Source organism: Mus pahari, chromosome 8 (assembly GCF_900095145.1).
Source record: "Mus pahari chromosome 8, PAHARI_EIJ_v1.1, whole genome shotgun sequence".
NCBI lineage: Eukaryota > Metazoa > Chordata > Mammalia > Rodentia > Muridae > Mus > Mus pahari.
This window is the reverse complement of record NC_034597.1, coordinates 106,237,852-106,256,840: the sequence shown is the minus strand read 5'-3', so window position 1 is coordinate 106,256,840 and position 18,989 is coordinate 106,237,852. Positions and strand designations below refer to the sequence as shown.

General features: G+C 42.4%; 1 protein-coding gene across 3 annotated transcripts in view; it reads right to left on the bottom strand.

The window, feature by feature from the left end:
* The window catches only part of Hs6st3 (heparan sulfate 6-O-sulfotransferase 3), a 696,869-nt gene extending 680,412 nt beyond the window's left edge, over positions 1–16,457 (bottom strand). For all 3 annotated transcript variants that reach the window (XR_003844373.1, XR_003844374.1, XM_021203658.2), the window contains exon 1: positions 15,257–16,457. Coding sequence is in view for 1 of the 3 variants with exons in the window: in XM_021203658.2 (XP_021059317.1) it covers positions 15,257–15,960 (704 nt within the window). In the remaining 2 variants the exon portion in view is untranslated. The remainder of the gene's footprint in view (positions 1–15,256) is intronic.
* Between the last annotated feature and the right edge of the window lie 2,532 nt (positions 16,458–18,989).

Below are 18,989 nucleotides of genomic sequence, written 5' to 3'. Positions count from 1 at the left end.
CACACATTTCCTACAGGAAAGTGTTTTAAAGTATCCAACGGTTCAGGCCACTCACTAGTAAGTTAACTAGTTCCAAGTATCGTTAGTCATTGATGACTTGCTCATGAAAGTGCAGAGACAGCAGTACCACAGACCTAACACAATGAATATCTTAGTAGAAAGAAATTAACAAATGAATTGTTACAGATCAATAGGTGTTGAAGAGAAAATTACAACGATAGTAAAGCTTAAATAATTTATACACCGTATTGATTTTTTCATTATATTAATTATTCTTTATAGCACACATAAGGAACTTGGGGAATAAAACCTTCAAAGCAAAGAGATTTATCTGCAGTGATGTTTAGGTTTCAACCTAAATGTAAAAGGCAAACAGTGTACCTTGATAGTCACACATATTTCATGTTAATAAACTCAATACTTCCAATGCACCTAAATTCCTCCACATTGTTAAAAGTTCTCCTACACAGATGCCTTTTATGGACACCACTAGAAATAGCAATAGAGAAATCTTTGGAAAAAATATTAGGAATAGAAGTCTGACTTGGAACATTTCCATCATCTTGGCACTGGAGCCAAAGGCAGGAGGATAGTGAGCTGAAGGCCACCCTAGGGAAATCTTGTCTCAAGCAAACATACAAAAATTACAAATAGGATACCAATGGATCCACCTCTCTGACTGTGTATATGGACAGTTTAATAAGAGGCTCTTTGAAGAAGAAAGAGTCCCTGACACCTTGCTTAGAATTTTTTAAGTAGCTGGACTTAAATACAGTTCAACAAGTACTTAGAACAAGGTACCTAAAACTGATAGGTTGTATGGCCAGCAGAAGTCACTTCCCAAGGCAATCTTATCATTATAGGAAACAAAGGCTACCTTACTTCCAGGCTGCTCAGACTCGGGCTGAATCATAGAGCCCTGAGGGAAGGAGCATGAGGGGACGCTGTGTACGGAGGGGCACTGAAAGCTGCTCTGCTCTCCACTGATGACTCAAAATCCTTCCTGTGGATAGGAGAACAGCACACACACGCGAATCCCAGCAGGAGAATGTGTATGGACATTTAATTGGGTATTAGTTTTACTATCTATAAATAGTAACAATTTGTTCATGGCATTTGACTCTCAGAAGTAAAGCAATAACTATATGGTTCCTGTGCCTAGTAATTTTATTTAAAAATCTTCCAGAGTTTAATGCTAGAGTGTTTTTAATTCGTTTTTAATTATATATAAAATAACAGATTTCCTTATAGCATTTTCTTACTTTTTAGCTTTAGTTGATCACACACACACACACACACACAAAGATGCACACACACACACACACACACACACACACACACACACATTTCCCCAGCTGCCCCTATAGTACTCTACCAGCAAGAGTGTGCCCATTTTCACTTTCATATCATGTGACTCTCTTCAGCTCTCTTCATTAAAGCATCTTTTGTTCCATGCCATGGGCCGCTACCTTGTGTTTTGGCCTTTACCCTCAGCTACTCCCACTCAAATACAAAAATTTTATAATATTTTGCATAGAAAGATTCTGGAATGTGTACTTTAAAGAATAACTTGCCTCCTGCAAATACATGCAACTATATTTCAGAAGCCTTTCAAAATTAAAAGTAAATAAATTCAAATAATTTCATATGACATTTCTATTTCTCCCTCCCTCCTCCTTCTCTTCTCCCCCTCCTCTCCCTCTCTCTCCCCACGCTTCATAGAAAGAATGCTCATAAATGTTACTCTGGAGACTCTTAATGCGCGTGAGAGACAGCGAGAGCAACAGTGAGCACCCAAACCTGTAAACATGATTTTGCAGACTACAGCCACTTTTGCACACTGCTTGTCATGCTTTAACTAATATTGCCCTATAACTCTAAATATATAAAATGTCACACACAGATGCAATATAAAATGTTACCTACTGTGCATCCTAATACAGATCTAACAGCTCAAATCTGTCACTATTAACCAGCTGGTTCAGGTGTATGCTAGTGACAGGAATCCAAATTAGCATGATATTTATTTATTTATTTATTTATTCATTCATTCATTCATTCTAGCAGATGTTTCTGCAGTGACTTTTCTTTTGTAAAGAACCCTTCTCCAATCTCAACATCCTTTAAGGTCATACTGTGCTCTGTGTAAAGGACAAGCATGCAGTACAATTCTTCATTTCATTCGTTGACAAAAACTGGGGCATCTTTAAGACAATGAGGAAACCTCAAACAATTTGAAGACACTGTGTAAGTCACTCTCCAAGTTTGGCCCTTCCACCCCTGAAACTCTGGGTTCATTTCCATCCTTCTCTGTCTCAAGGGTGTCCATGCAACAGATTCACTAACTAGCTCCTGTGCCTGTTAGTTTCCAAGTAGAGTGAGAAAGTGGTCAGATCTTGATCTTTCTCTCTCTCTCTCTCTCTCTCTCTCTCTCTCTCTCTCTCTCTCTCTCTCTTTCTCTCTCTCCCTCAGGTCCACAATTTCAGCAGAAGTAGATGTCCACAAAAGCTCTTGTCCAAGTACCTCCTCTTCTGTTTCTCCTACTCAGACAGTAGATCCTATTAGCTACCATTATACAACAGATATAAAAACATCAGTCTTCCCCATTGCTACTTCATATCCAGTTGGTATCCATTTGCGCTAACAATCTTCCTTTGTTATTAATTAAAAGGGATCTGGTGGTCTGATGTCCTTCCTTTTAAATTCCCAGCTGGTGCCAGACCCTTACTAATAAAGCCAGCAATGCTTCAAAATTGCAACATGTTGCAAAAGAGAAGGTATTTGTTAATAAGTACATAACAGCAACATTTAAATCAGTAGCCTGTTGGATAGCTTGTAGGCTCTTATAAATACACAAAGGAGAAAGAGCCATGCTTACAAGACAAAGTTCTGTCTTCTCCACTAAATGCTGTCTCCCTTCTGCTTCCATTTTCTTTGGTCCATCTTGAGTACTTTGGTCTTTCTCCTCCTCTGTCACCATTTACAGGCCACACCATCACTCTGCTTTTTTCTCCTTCCCATATGGCCTTGATATTTACTGAGAAATGGGTCTTCTCCTCAATTTGCCATCCACCCGCTAAGTTCTAACTCTTAAAAACCATGTTTGCATTTCTTTACATGTCTGGTATTGCTTTAGACATAAACCATAAAAATCCTACAAGTTTCTAATTGTGATCCATCAAATAGGCTTGTAATTACATACCCAGAATCTTGAAACCTTTGGAATAATACTCTGTAAATGTAATGAATAAATAACAAGGAAATCAAGATGATTGGCATTCTTGTGTTCATAAGAAATTAGAATGCTTAGCCCAACATAAATCCACAGTGTTAGATCAAAGGTTCTTAAAACAAATGACAGTACTTACCAATAAAAGCGTGGTTAGATATTAATAATAGCAATGAACTAAAAATATTTATGTGCCTACAGGCAACTAATTCAATTTCACTGCAGGACTTTTTTCATGTATGAATTTAATTGTGTATGTTTAAACATTTTATTGCTATTTCATTAATTTCCCATTAGAAAAAAAGGCAGCATGCTTGGGGGGAAACACTCCACTTTTCCATTTAACTAAATACCCACAGAGTACCCACAGTACCCTACCAGTCAACATTTACTTTTATCTTCTATGGCCATTTCTTTTGAATTACAACCTATCAGTTAACTTCTATTCTATTTAGATGAAGATTCCAGGCTCCAAAAGGATACCATAGGTCTAGCTTTCATTTTATGTTTATACAATATAGGATGTCTTTGTATTGTATGTCTTCCTAACTCTGTTCCTAACTCTGTTCCTAACTCTGCTCTAAGGGTTAATAACATGGGTTATTAATGCTTAGATAATAATGCAAGATTATTACTACTTGTAATAATCTTACTACTCCTGATGTTCCAGAACAGAGAGGGAATGCAGAGCAGGTGATTGATAACACAAGGTCACATAACAAGAGGATGAACCACTTTAAAATTCCTGGTTTTTGCCTTTGGAATCCACACTCTCAAACTTTAGGTATAACAATGAATAAGACAGCAGCACTGTTCTCAGCTATAAGTTTCTCATTCCATTCCTCCAGCTTATCTTGAGGTCATTTTCCTAATTCATTATCTCTTCCATTGGTCCAACAACATCACATTCTCCAACCAGACCAAGTCAGTTCAGGCTCTACTATCTGGTTTGGCCAGCACTGATTACAATTCTAAATATGTCCTCCAGCCATCCTGATTTCTTCTAAACTAAAAATATATAATGAAATAACCTTTCCAAAATTTAGTGTATTTGTGTGTTCCCAGATGAATCTCTGATGTCTCTCTTACATTATAAGAGGAGAATCTTCCAGAAATAGTCCACTAAGCATTATCTTTCTTTCCTTCCTGTAGAGAGACTATTTTGTGTATTATATGGATGTATAACCTGGCAATTAAAATGATTATGGCCTTTAGCTTATGCAGGAAATAGAAGTGGGACATCTGGGAGAGAAAAAGGATTCTGGGATACAGCCAGGAAGGATATGATGGGAAGATGTAAGGAGTCAGATGCATGGTACCTGGGCACAGTTATGTGGCAAAAAATGTAGGTTACAATTAACAGGATATTTTAAATTACATCTAGTCAGAGAAGAGCCTAGTTATATGGCCAAGGTATTTCCAAATATATTTGAGTCTGAGTCTTATTTCTGGGAGCATGGGGCTGGGAGGAATAACTGGAGCTAACTTCTATAAAATGGCGCCTAATGTGGGACACAAACCCAAAACCCTGAGATTAAGCATCTCATACTCTACTAACTGAGCTCACCAGGCAAGAGGTCTAGCCTAGTAAAATAAAAAAAAAAAAAAAATAAGTAAAATGATGATGATGACAAATAAACAAATAAATGAAAGAACAAAAACAGACCAAAGCCAAAGTTTCCCAGAAGAACACAAGACAAATGGCTGAGAAGATTTCTTAGCCAAGGAGCAAGAACCTGCAGAGAGAGAATACAGAGAGGCTTTTTAAAGAAGCCCCTACTAAACCTAAAAAACATGGGGCTTCTCCCATGGACGAAGCACAGTAGTGGCCAGCCAAGGGGAAGGAACCAACTCTGGGTTGCACACAGACTGAATGCAGCTGGTGCAGCAGTTAATGGCAAAACCTACGGAAATTTCCCAGAGACCACAGTTGTAGGATAAACCACTTCAGGTTCAGCTTGACATGTCAGGTAGGCCCAATCCTGTCCTACTGGAAATAATGCTCTGAGCTCATGGCTTTCAAAAACTCAGCTCTAGTTTGGCTGCTGCAGCCAGAATTGGATAGAAGGCCAAAATGTTTTTTCCTGTACATAAAGGGATGGGGGCATGACCAGGCTCAAAACAGCATCTGAGCTAAATAATAGCAGACACAAAAAACAAAGCAGGCAGATCTCTGTGAACTCTAGACCACAATAAAGTCAGGGTGGGAACCTCTGCTGATAGATATGGCCAAATGAAATGATAGATATGGCAAATGAAATAAGATATGGCAAATGAAATGATAGATATGGCAAATGAAAGTCTAAAATTCAAATTGTCACTTTTTTCTTAAAAATACTATGTAGGTTTTGGTTTAATAATAAACACAAATATCCTTAATAATTAAAAATAAATAAACATAAATCTTGAATTTATTTTAAGAGAAAGGGAAATGTAGGAATATTTATTCACATTTATCTTAGTATCCAAATAAGATACAAAGAAATGGGAATTGATACAAATGTTTTCAAGAATACGTAAGTAATAATTAAATAAATCCAGACCTTTGATCTCAATACTTAGGAGACAAAGGCAGTGACAGATAGGTTCCTTGTGAGTTTGAGACCAGTCTAATCTATAGGGCAAATCCAGTTCAGCCCAAGCTATAAGAGAAACCCTGTCTCGATTAATAATAATAATAATAATAATAATAATAATAATAACTGTTTTAATTGTTCTAATTGTTTTAAATTATGAAAATGTAGATGGCTATAAGTTCTATAGTTAAGATGGTATTACAAATCCTCTATGAGAGAGGTCAAAATAAAGCAGACCTAGATAGAAAAGAGGCTGCTGGATTGGATCAATCTATACTTTTATTGACTTCAGACCGCCAAACAAAAGATATGCTATGTTGGGAGAGAGGCTCTAGCTTTGTGTTTATAGGGGGAAAAAAAGAGGCTTTAGACTCCTTTCCAATCTAGTAAGGATAAGATTTGATAGAGGGAGACCCCCTGAAGATCTTGACTGCAGACAGGAAGAAAGAAATCAAGAAGACCAATCAGGATAGGTGACATGATTGGCTGATCCCTCTACATGGGAACAGCCCCAACCTGGCTGGGACATAAAAATTTCTCTAACCAGAATGTCAACTATACACAGCCAATGGATCTTCTTGGCTACAGAGTACTCAAGACTCATTATGCCATGCTCTCATGAATGGAGAATGATATTGCAGAATATATGATCAAACTAACTTCTAAATATAAACAGTTGTCTTTCACTTGCTCAAAGAGCGAGAAATCATTCTTAACTGATCTGTGCACCCTGCGTGTTCCATACACATGTCGTTTTAGCACTATGCATTGCTCATAAGGTTTGTATACTGAGGAACAGAAGACCAGGAGGGCAGCCCTTACAAGTCACCCTCTAGGATACTGACATGATGAGACCTGCTGTTCCAGCTCCCTGATCAGTCCCACCTCAAACCCATGCTGTTTCTATGGACTTGCTTCTAGAACAGCTTCAGAAAGGACTGCTAATCCCAGATGACCTCTTCATCCAGGCCTTCCAGACTGTTCCAGTTGAGATTTCTTTTAAGCCCTTAACTTTCTCAGTACATAAAGACTGAACAGCAAGTGCTACTGAACAGCTTTCTTAAGACTAACCATTTTTCTAATTTTCTCGGGCCCCAAACAGGAATTCTTCACCCAAATTCAACAGGAAGCAATCGTAAGAAGACCATCATCCTAGTCCCTTAAGTTGGGGTGGATAGTTTTGGTCATTTTATGAATTATGTATATGTTGTCATTTTAGGGGATGACCTACAAATAATTATGGTCTTGGACAGGTAGCAAAATAAATAGGAGTTAGATTCAAGGATTTCTTTTCTCTTTCCTTTCCTCTATCTTTTTGTCTTTCTTCCTCAAGTAAAGGAAAGGGGTAGAGAAGAAAAAGGGGGGATATAAAAATATTATAACATATTATGCAAATAGGGGTATATTATTGTATCTACTCCTAAACAAACAAACAAAAAAACAGTTTATACCCATAATCTTTCATTGGTAGATCTTTATATTTTGATGCAGAATTGAGGTTATCTGTTATTACATTGGTACTGAATTGTGTATATTGATACAGGTTTAAAGTTTTCATTGGTATATAAATCTTTATATTTAATATAAAATTTAAAGTTTTTGTTACAATATACTGTACATTATGTTTCAACTCCCAAATAGGCCCTGTGACTATGCAATTCATTTAAAAAATTCAAGTTATGAACTATTATGGATAAGTAAAAAAATACAAATTAATAGTCGGGTATTCATTCACATGGTTATATTAAATACTAATTTAGTTAATTACAACAAAATGTTTTCAAGGTTAAGAATAAACAATGTTTGACAATTCAGACACACTGTAAATAAACGGCCTTCAAAGTCTCAGAGATCCATAGAAAATGGCATTTAAAATTATTTCATTATTAAAAGATCTTTGACTATGAGACAGGTCTGCTCCTGAGAGTACCCCCATTCCACTTGAAAGATGGTGATGAGCATCAATAACCTCCCTATGGAGTTACTCCAATTATGGCAAGCTAGCCACTGGGCAAAGAAAATACCTATGCTTTAATTACAGACAAACCTGTTCAGAATGGACAAACAGCTGCACAAAAGTGGATTGCCAAGCTCTGCCAACACAGGGTAAGCAAGTCCTCATAATTCCTGCTTCACATAAGTCTGTCAGATATCCTGGACCAGAAGGCTGGCGATGGATGCTCCAGTGTTATAAAGAATACTGGGGACCGTCCAAGCAATCAACTGTCTCTGTCATGTCTTAAGTTTTGGAAGCTGTGTTCTTGTGCTTCCTTCATATTCAGATAATATTTACTCCTTCTCAGATCTCTAATGGGGTTGAAGACTAAATATTTATGGTCTAACAATTAAGCTTAGTTGTTTAGGACATAAGAAGATATACTAGGTCTAAGAAGATGTTTTTTAGATGGTAATGCAAGCGGGCAGTGGTGGCGCACGCCTTTAATCCCAGCACTTGGGAGGCAGAGACAGGCAGATTTCTGAGTTCAAGGTCAGCCTGGTCTACAGAGTGAGTTCCAGGACAGCCAGGGCTACACAGAGAAACCCTGTCTCGAAAAACAAAACAAAAACAAAAACAAAAACAAAAACAAAAAAGATGGTAATGCAAATTAAGATAGAAATTGTGTTAGGTTACAAGAATTTAAATAGAATAGATAATAGAAATTTATCTCAATTGCCAAATACTATGGACTGGACATTGTAAATGTACACCATACCTTATAGTTTTCATAATAGTTATAAATGTATTCAACTTATATTTGAAAGAAAAGAACAGTTAAAGAACAGTTTATTGGACTAAAAGTGAAAATTGTAGACAGAATATCTTGTGTGTTGCATGGATGCATCACATCTCAATTAAAAAGCCTGTGGCCTGTGGCTTAAGCAGGAAATAGAGGTGGGACATCCAGGAAAGAGCAAGGAGTCTGGGAGAGAGCTGGGCAGGATGTTTGATGGGAAGATGTGAAGAGATGAATGCAGGGCCCCTGAGTACAGGTAACCAGCCATGTGATGTAGGCTAAAGTAAATAGGATATTTTAAGTTATATCTAGTCAGAGAAGAGCCTAGCCATGTGGCCAAGGTATTTCTAAATATATTTTGAGTCTGAGTCTTATTTCTGGGAGCATGGGGCTAAAAGGAATAACAGGGGCTAACTTTACACTTTCTCTTTTTTCTTTGGATTATCAGGAGATGTAGCATCTTGCTAATTGTGGATCTCAACTGCTAACAAGTAGAATTTACACCCAAAATAACAGTCATGAAGCTAAGTGTCCGATAATTTTCTAAAGGACCACAGTCTTGTCAATTGCACCATAATTTTTAAAAGCAATCTAAAAACAGGCATTTACTGAGCTTCCATGGTTTAATCTCTGTGCTGAGCACTTCACGTGTGTTTTAAAAAGCAACAGTATATGCCACAGGAAGATTAAAAACAAATAACATGCTCTAAGCTAACAACATTTGAGTACATTTCCCAACATATTGTTAAATGCCCAGCTGTAACTGATATAAAGTACCATGAAACAATTACAATCACCAGAGAATTTATCCATGAAATGCAACATCTAGCAAGTTCAAGTACAAGGTAAAAGACCATATATATATGTGTGTGTGTGTGTGTGTGTGTGTGTGTGTGTGTGTGATATCATATATATGATATATTTATATATGAGTTTCCTGTTTAATTGCTTAAATAATAACCCTACCCAACAAAGTATTTTATAACTCTTAAAGTCACATTAGGTTTTGACAGTCTCAAATTATTTAACTCATTATCAAGCATATATAGCTTTCAAATGCTGTATATTCTGGTTGCCCTTAGTCAAAGTAAGATGATAATAATTAGCTTTGTAGAATCATATAAGAGTCTAAGATTAAGCAAAACCACATTGTTGTCTAAATTTACCTATCTTCTAATTATCTCTCAAACACTTCTGTTTCTCTGAAGCTGAGCCTATCAAAAACCCCACAGTAACCAGCAAGAGAGGGCAAGGAATACATCCTATGTTACAATTAACTACTTGCAGTTTATATCCTCACCACTCAAATGACCAAACGTGAACCTCTTCCTGACTTGTGGCAAACATTGGTGATTCTAGGCAGAGAACTCTAAGGGAACGTGTCATGAACAAGTCAGGTGGATGTGGTATGCAGACAGGACAAAACCTTATCTGTTCAGTTTTACACTACACACAAACCTTGTGGTAACGAAATTAACCTTCTTGGCAGTTCAACCTTTTTAATTAGAAGAGACAGCAAACTGATTATGCTTTCTAACGCAGTGCAGGCTGTAATATTCCAGAGTCTTTGAATCAGAGCACTGCAGAAGAGGTATATTTTAGCGTGCTATCTAAAGGCAGGATGAGGTTTCAAAGCAGTCCTGTCTGTTGGTCCCTTTGTTTGTTTTAGGATGAGTTGTGCTATGTTTTCCCATCTTCTCATTTTGTATTTATTAAGAAAACAATGTCACTAGTGAGCCTCACTGTTTTGATCTCTGAATGTGTAAGACGGTCTCTTCCTTCCAATTGTACTCTACCGATGTTCCCTTGTAGAAATATTTACAAATGCTGGAGAGCTGACTGGCTCGTTTATAAGCTCACTTGTTCTTTTCAGTTCATAATATAGAGAAGGGGAGAAGACACCTTAAATGCAGCTTAGATTTGAACCAAGGCCTCTTAAAGTAAAAGGCTGGTTTTTCCCAGGAAGGAATTTCATCGCCGCGGTTAACCAGAGCTGCTGAAGTGCCCTTTGCTGAGGACAAGACCACTTCACAGAGGCCATCTCACTGAAGACAGCTACCCATTTTATAAAATTCTTTCTCAAGTTGAAATCCCACCAAGACTCATCCTGGCTCTACATTTGCGGTTAATACAGAACGTGTCTCCCTCACCTTCCTAGTCTTGTTCTTTCGAGTACTGAAGGCAGTTCTACTGGTTCTCCTCAAGTTCCCCATCTTCACCGTAAATATTAACCAATGCCTTCAGCTGCCATGAACGTGGCTTTCAGGTGCTGTCAGTTGAGATGAATTGCCATTTGCTTGGAAGCTTTACTTCAACTGAATGCAAAAAAAAAAAAAAAAGACACCTGAAGGCTCCTTTCTTTCTCTCTTACTAGAGCCTGTGTTTGAACACCATTGAAGAGCCTGTGGTCTACCTACAGCATCCTATTCTCTGATCTCACACACTCATCCAGGTATGCACAAACACACACACACACACACACACACACACACACCACATATCATGGAAGTGGTTCTGTGGTACAGAGTGACTCATAGAACCTTATCATCCTGACCACAGTGGTTTGCTGAAAAAAAGGCACACGGTCCAAGTGAGATTAACCAGAGTTAATTTCTCCAAGATTACGAATTGGAGCCCAGCAACAGCCTGCTTACCTCTTTCCCTAAGGAACATTTAGACATGAAAAGCATCTTCCTGACTCATGTATTGGGGTACTTCCCTAGAACAGGCACAGGATGTGGGGAGAAAGATCCCATGTTTCAAGTCATTGCTAAAACCATCTCCACACTTTCCTGTTCCATTGTATACTTTCATACGTCTGCAACTCTCCTCGAATTGAAGTAGGCTAATATCACTTGCAGCCCAGAATACTATCTAGTACCGAATCTACAGGACATCAGCCATCCTAGTAGGATCAATAGAGCATGAGTAATAAAAGACAAAGATCCCTTCCTCGTCCTACAGAAGGATATGGGAAAGCATCTTCTAGAATCTTTTAAGAAAGAAGATAATGATACCCACTTCCAAGGTTAAAGCTACCTTTCCTAACAGGCAGGCTCACACAAAATGGACGCTGCTCAAAACTCCATTCTCAGACTATCAGAGCTCCTGACATATAAGTAGGTTTAAGACAGTCTCCATGGCATATGGACAGAGAAGTTACAATATTCAAAGCGCTGGATACAAAGTCAAAATGAAGACATGAATCCCTGTGAATCCCTGAAGGACACTGCAGGAACACCATCTCACCTTCTCAGTGTTAGAATGCTCATCAAACTGGGGAGTGCGTTATCTCTGTGGTGGTTTTTACTTTTTTTTTTGTTTTGTTTTGTCATAAGATGCTATGATTCAATCCATACTCAACAGTGGTAAAGAGGATCCTCCCTAAAAGACTGAGTCATGCAGATAAAGGGGAGGAAACACAGTAAAAAGGAGCACAGACTGGGGAGAGAGCTCTCTGGGGCTTGAGTTCAGGACCCCAGCCCCTGTATGAAGCCAGACACCATAGCTGTAATTCCAGCATTGGTGAGATGGAAGGCATTAACAGAAGAATCTTTGAAAGCTCACAGGTCAGTTGGCCTGGCATAGCATCTGCTAACAAGAGACTTGACGCAAGCAAGGTAGAGACGAAGAACTGATGATACATTAGCCTGTCCTCTGACCTGCACGAGCACCCTATGGTATGCATGTTCCCAAACCCCTCCACCAGCACTATGCACACATACACACACACACACACACACACACACACACCACACTGGACTTTTAAAAAATGTACAAGATAGTGAGAAAGGATAACCCACTGAGGAAATAATGAAGGGGAAACATCACATGCAAAAGAAGAAATCCTTAGTAAGATGATTTTAAAGAAAGAGAAGCCATCTTCCCATTGGTTTCTTATCCAGTCCCAACCACTGTCTGTGTCACATTCACCTTTGAGCCACCCCAGGGTCTCGCCCCCTCCTGGGTCTATGAAATCCATATGATGCATCCTTCAGTTCCCCCATGTTCCCTCAGAGTCTGCTCTCCCTCTTCTGGCTCAAGTCCAAGTGTCCCTCCCTCTGCTCTCACTACTCGATTAACATATACACAGGTATTAAGTATTAAGTACCATATACCAGCATATACATACTATGTTATTCACACTGTAGATTAGCTATTTAGTTGTCATAACAGCTATATGGGACGTTCTAAGTGTTATTTACATTACAAAGTAGGGGAGAATGTGCAATTCAGACTCAGGAAGAGTGTAACTTACTACTAGTACAGAGAACATTCGAGATCCACTTTCTTCAAACTCCAAAGTCTTACATTTACCCACAAGGGCACTGATCCTTAAGAGAAAGGGGAAGGAGCTGCCAAGAGGGGACCAGAAGCAGAGCGCCCAGGGAAATAAAACCAACAGGCGTTCCTCTGCAATTTTGCTTAGAGCCAGCCCTATTTGAAGTAGAACCTTGTTCCCATTATGTAGCAATAGATTATCTGCCATTTTGCATTGTGGAAATGTACCCTCCATTATCCAGGCTAATCTTGTTGACTGTAGAATGCTGTACACAGACATTACAATGACAGACAACTAATTCAATCTTCTCTGCTAGCAAGATGCTACTATTAATGTCTCTTCAATTCCTTCCCTATAGCTTTTGATGCAGGGCACTTCACATATATCACAGCTATTCCTTCCTACAGTATGTGGAAGGAAAGTAATTGAGACTCACTGGGGAAAAGAAGACCAGTTGGGAAGAAAGGTTACACAACGCGCCACAAAACACCACAAAATGGAAAGCAAAACAAGCCCATGAATGATGATGACCTCATAGGCTGTGGAGCAAAAAGAAAGGGCTGTTTATGAGTCGTGGGTAAACTGAGAGCATTAGTTGTTAGTTAGAAACCACATGTTTAAATAGTCAAGGTGAGATTTTCCCGTGTCAGAGAGTACAGAGAGTATGCACAGCTCCTAGAGAAGAAGACTCAAAGCTTGTGGCCTACACCAGGCCTCAACAGCAGGACCCTCCCCACCCAGCCGAAACCCAACTACTACACAAGTCCCATCCTCCTTCATACGTGTAACTCTTCATTTACTCACTAAGACACTGCTCTATTTGGCTTTTTGTTTTGTTTTGTTTTTTAAATACTGACACTCACTGAAGGTCACCAATGGTTTTGATGTGCCAATGAAAGACTCCAGTTTTACTACAATGGACGAAATGAAACAGGCCCCCAAACTCTTTGGGATCAACCAGGAATGTCTGATGTCTAAATCAAAGGCCACTCCATGGAGTGATGGAGAGCAGAGACAATCTCACTGAAGTCACGTGCAATGTAGTGGGGAGATTGAAGGCAATACTTAATTTAGAAGTTTTAAGCTAAAACACAATGGTGGGTTCTAAAACAGTGTATTCAGTGTACTATTAAAATATTTACAGGTGTGAACCCCTTCAAGCAGTCTAAGGGAGAAAGACTGCCAGCTTCTTATTCTAACCAATTTCTATCAACACAGACGGGAGGAGCTGGGAGATACAGCATTTAAAACCCTGCCAGAGTAAAAGGGGAAAAAAAAAATCCTATAATGAAAGTCTGCTCGTTCTCAGAGAAATGAAGTAGAATTAGATGCCGCAATCGTGGCAAATTTCAGAATCTGGGCAGTTTCCAGTAAATGAAGCTTTTCCATAATGTCAAATGCAGAAAGCTATCTGATATCAACATATTGAGCTGACTGTTTCAATTCCTATTTCCTTACACCAAATTGTTTGAAACCTTTGAGATAAAAACTTCAATAAAACTAGTGTTATGATCTTTTAATATTTTATTCCCTTGAGCATGTCAGATTAATCTCCAGATGGCAATGGGCAGAACAAGCAACCAACCATGTTCTTAAGCCCATGCTTCTCTCAAAGGACGATAATGTAAGCAGCTGCATTGGCAGCAGAAACTTCAAACTTTCTCAATCCTCAACAGCATTACTGTTTTACTCTTAGTCATTAGATCTTTGTATCCACTCAGCACATACCCAGGCACACAGTAGGCATTTAACAAATAATGTTTAAATAAACTGTTGGACTAGCTTAAAGGGGAAAGCAGCAGGCAGTCTTAAGAAGAACAGCATGAGTCCAAATCCTGGCATTGCCCAGCAACAAGGACCATCTCCAGAATTAGGGTTATCACAGTGGAGCACGAATTTGCACGTGTAGATCTTCAAAGCAGCATCAAGAGGATTGTTCCCTAAGCTGGCAAGCAGCCACCCAAGAGCCACTTAGAAGGGGATTATGCTCCAGCCTCACCATCCCTGAAAAACTATGTTTGCACTCCAGGCTCCCCTATTTGGGGGGTTTCCACCACCTAATTTAAGTTCAAAACTCGATCTCTTGGTCCAACCCAGACCCTCGACACCCTGGCTATTCCATAGCTGTTCTTGAGTGTCTACTCCAAATACCTCATCACACCCACAATGCTAGGCACCGTGCAGAATGCACATCAGGATGGCCGTGGAGATGTCTGAAGGTGACAGGGGGTGGCAAGAAACAGTGAAGCATGAGAAAGAAACCAACTCAAGACCCCCCGGGGTATCCAGCGGTTTCTCACTCTTCACCCAAATTCTCTGCCCACCCTTTGGAAACCTCTGCCAAACAGCAAAGGGAGCGCGACGCGGGACTGGCAGGGTCAGGACTTGGGGGAAGGGAGTGGGGTTCAGGAAACCAACAGACGCGGGACAGTACCTGGTGTGGCTCTGGTTGCGGGGACAATCCTTCTTCTCCATGATGGCCGGCACGCAGTTGGTGAGCTCGGTCCAGTCGGCATGCAGCCCGCAGCTCCAGCCGGTGGAGAAGCGGGAGAAGAGCCAGGTCTCCTTCTTGCCCGGCCGGTGGCAGGTGCACTTTTTCTGGCCAGCTTTGCAGCTGCACGGCTGCTCCAGACGTATGTTCTTCACCAGGTGCCGGCCGAACGTGGTGCCCCCGGTCTTCTGGATGTGCAGGAATACGATCACATCCCGCCCTTTGATGTTGAAGTCCACGAAGCGGGTCAGGTCCTTCAGGGTGAAGTTGAAGCGAGGCACGAACCGGGGCAGGGAGCCGTTTTCGGGCGCTTCGGGGTCCGGCTCCTCCTCTTCTTCCTCCTCCTCCTCTTCCGGGTCCCCCGGGTCCTCATCCTCATCCTCGGGAGCCGCGACCCCTCGAGACCCCTCGGGCGGTCCCCGGGGTGGCGGTGGCAGCTGGGGCCGCCGCTCCCATTCATCAGGGGTTGCTTGTGCCCGTCGGGCAGGACTCGGGACAGCGGGCGGGCGGGCCTCCCCGGAGCGGAGCTGCTCCCCGAAGTTGGTGCATGAGCTGGTGCAGGAAGGGGACACGTACTGGTACATGATGACCACGAAGAGGAGAGTGAGCACCGGCGTCAGCAGCCACTTGTTGAACCTTTCATCCATGGTCCCGTTCTCAGGCCGGCAGGTGAGGTGGCTGCGGCGGCAGCGGCGCGATCGGGCGCCTGCTCGGAAGTTTCGGGGACTCCGGGGCGCGGCTCGGAGCCCGCCGCTCCTCCATGCCCCTGCCGCCGAAGAGAACGGCTGTCTGGCTGCCCCGCCGCACTCCGGGGTTGGCAGAGCCGGGGCCTACGAGCGGAGCCGAGAAGACGGGCGCCGGCGCCGGCGGCTGTGGCGTGGGGCTCCTCGCGATCCCTGGGGCGCCGGGCTCCAGCCGGCTCCTCTTGTACCCGGGCGCGGCGCTCTCAGGCCACACGGAACATCCCGCCGCCGGTCGGTAAACGCTCAGGCGCTGCGGTGCGGGGTTCGGGTCCCGGACCTTCCCGGGGCAGCTGCGGTTGCGAGCACAGGAGCTGCATGAGGCTCGCCAGGGCGCGGGCCAAGGGCGAAGGCTCGGCCCGGCCCCGCAGCCCTAGCCCTCCGCGTGCACCGCGCCCCGCACCTTTGCCCGCGGGTCCCTGGGCGCCGGGAGCCCGCCGCAAGTTTGCAAAGCCGCCCCTCGGCGGCGGCGAGCAAGACGCCTCTGCGGAGCCGCCTCCCGGGCGAATCGCACTACTGCTCCGGGTCCGCCCGCCCAGGCGCAGGCAACGCGCACACACTCGCTCACGCGGGCTGGCACCGCCACAACCCGCCAGCCGGTGTGACAGGAGCCCTGCTACCCGCAGCAAAAAAACCTGCCCTAGGTACGGAGCATGCGCCAAAGCCTTCCTCAGCCCCGGAGGAGTTTCCAGGGGAGGAGTCCACCGCTCCGCGGGGCTCGCGGGAGGCAGCTGGGGGTGGGAATCCCTTCAGCCTGGAGCCTAGGGAGATCTGGCAGAAAGGCTACCGCGGAGCGAGAACAGGCCCCATGGAGGGCGTTGCTAGCCATGATCTGATTCCTCTAAAATGCAACATTGGCAGCTTTCTCAGTATGAGAGTGGACAGAAACCTGGTTGGTCTTGTTTGCAGGAATAACACCCCTATGGCAGAAAGTCTCACGCAGACTAAACAGGGGGTTGCTTGTCTTTCCTTTGCAGGGTACATAGGTTCCAGACTTCATTTACTGCCTCCCCGACACGCTCAAACTGATGCTCAAGTTTGTTCCAAGCTTCCTTAACTATGAACTTAGTAGGTCCAACACTACAACTTTATTCAACCAGCAGCCATTAAAAAGCCTGCTCTATAAAGAGATTCGTGTTTGATGCGAACTCCATTTCCATGGCTCCAAGACGCAGCCCTGCAGGATATAAATCCTAAGATCCATTCCATTAACACAAAGTGAGCTCTTCAATGTTCAGGACTCGCCCTTTCCCCACCCCAGTGAAAAGTAACATCAGCTTCGCTCACCTGTGTTCCACAGTGAAGACCTCCTTCGTCGTCCACAGAGGTTTTCTTTAAACTTCTTCTTTCGAGAGTGTACATTGTGAATCTACCCCAGAATCCAAATTTCTTCGCTTAAATACACTTTATGATTTTCAGATAATAAATTGATTCACCATTCAATTCACGTCAATCTGGAGTACCTGACCAACAATGTCTAGACCAGCTAGGGCTGATTTCCAAGCTAAGAGTAGCCTCCTGTGCTGACATTTGGGGCAATGCAGTGTGAGTTCCTGACCCAGACTAAAGGTGTCCCCAATAGTTACCAGAGCCACACAGACCCCCAGTTGTGGTCTCCCACACCAGTCGCATCAGCCTACTGTCTCCTTGGGGGGCGCTATGTGGGACTTGTCTCTTTCTGAGAGCAGTGCTGGCGTCTTCTGTCAAGTCCCAGCGTAAGACCGTCACTTCAAATCCAGATCTCCTTCTCGAACACCAAAGCTTGCTCATCAGAGGTTATTTTGTTTTTATTTTTATTGTTCTAGACAGGTGGAGTTCTTCCCAACAAAATGTTCCCCCTCTGCTTCCACCCTGTTCTCTACTTTATGCGCAACTGCAGGACTGAGTGTTGTCTATACTGTAGAAGTCCACGTTCCTACGTAGGGTGCTGGATACAACGACTCCACCTCTCTAAAGCTTTTTGCACTCTTTTTTCACTCACTCAAGTTTAAATTCCTGTTAATGGCATCATATGACACTCCAAAACAAGGAATTGTGCTTTTTTAAAAGCAGAACCCGGTAAAACCCAGCAATTGTTTCCTAGATGCACTGAATTGACAGGGACATTTTTTTTAAAGGCTGGAGATTGATTCCAGCCTTAAAATGCATACACGGATCCTGGGTTTCGATTTCCAGAGCTAATTATTCTTAAAGCTGGACATGATGGCCAGAGCTTCCTTGACTCTCCTAAGGAAGCAGAGTCAAGAGACAAACAGATCACTAGGACTCTGATAACCAGCCAGCTTAGCCTACTGGGCAAGATCCGGGCCGATGATAGACTCCGTCTCAAACAAAAAGTGGATGGCATTTGAGGAACAACATTCCAAGGTGTCCTCTGGCTTCCACATGCACAAGAACACAAGAACACATGCTGCAGTTGGGGTATTTCACTTCAGGTAAAAAAAAAAAAAAAATTTAAAAAGTCACTAAGCCTTTGTACACTGTTTTATTGGAGAAATAACCTATTTTCTAGAATATTCTTAGTATCCATAGCTAAGTAGAGCCTTTATACCCAAATGAGTAGTGGGAGTGTCAGTGGTAATCTGCAGAGTGGAAAAGCACTTTCCCACCCATCTTCTCATTTGCTCCTCAGAGCAGCACTCTAAGGAGATTCTACAAAAAGAAGATGGATAATATCTCATTTCTGAGATGAGGAGACTGAACCAAGGAAAGCCAGGTTAGAGCAAAGTCAAAACTAGCAACGTCTTAGACTCTGAAATCCATTCAAATCACCACCCAAGAAATCCACAGAACAACAGAAACACAGTTCACAGTTTCCTCTCTCCCCTCCTGAGACCCTGGGAGGCAGGAGGCAGGAGGCAGGAGGCAGGAGGCAGGAGGCAGGAGGCAGGAGGCAGGAGGCAGGAGGCAGGAGGCAGAGAGGCAGAGAGGCAGGA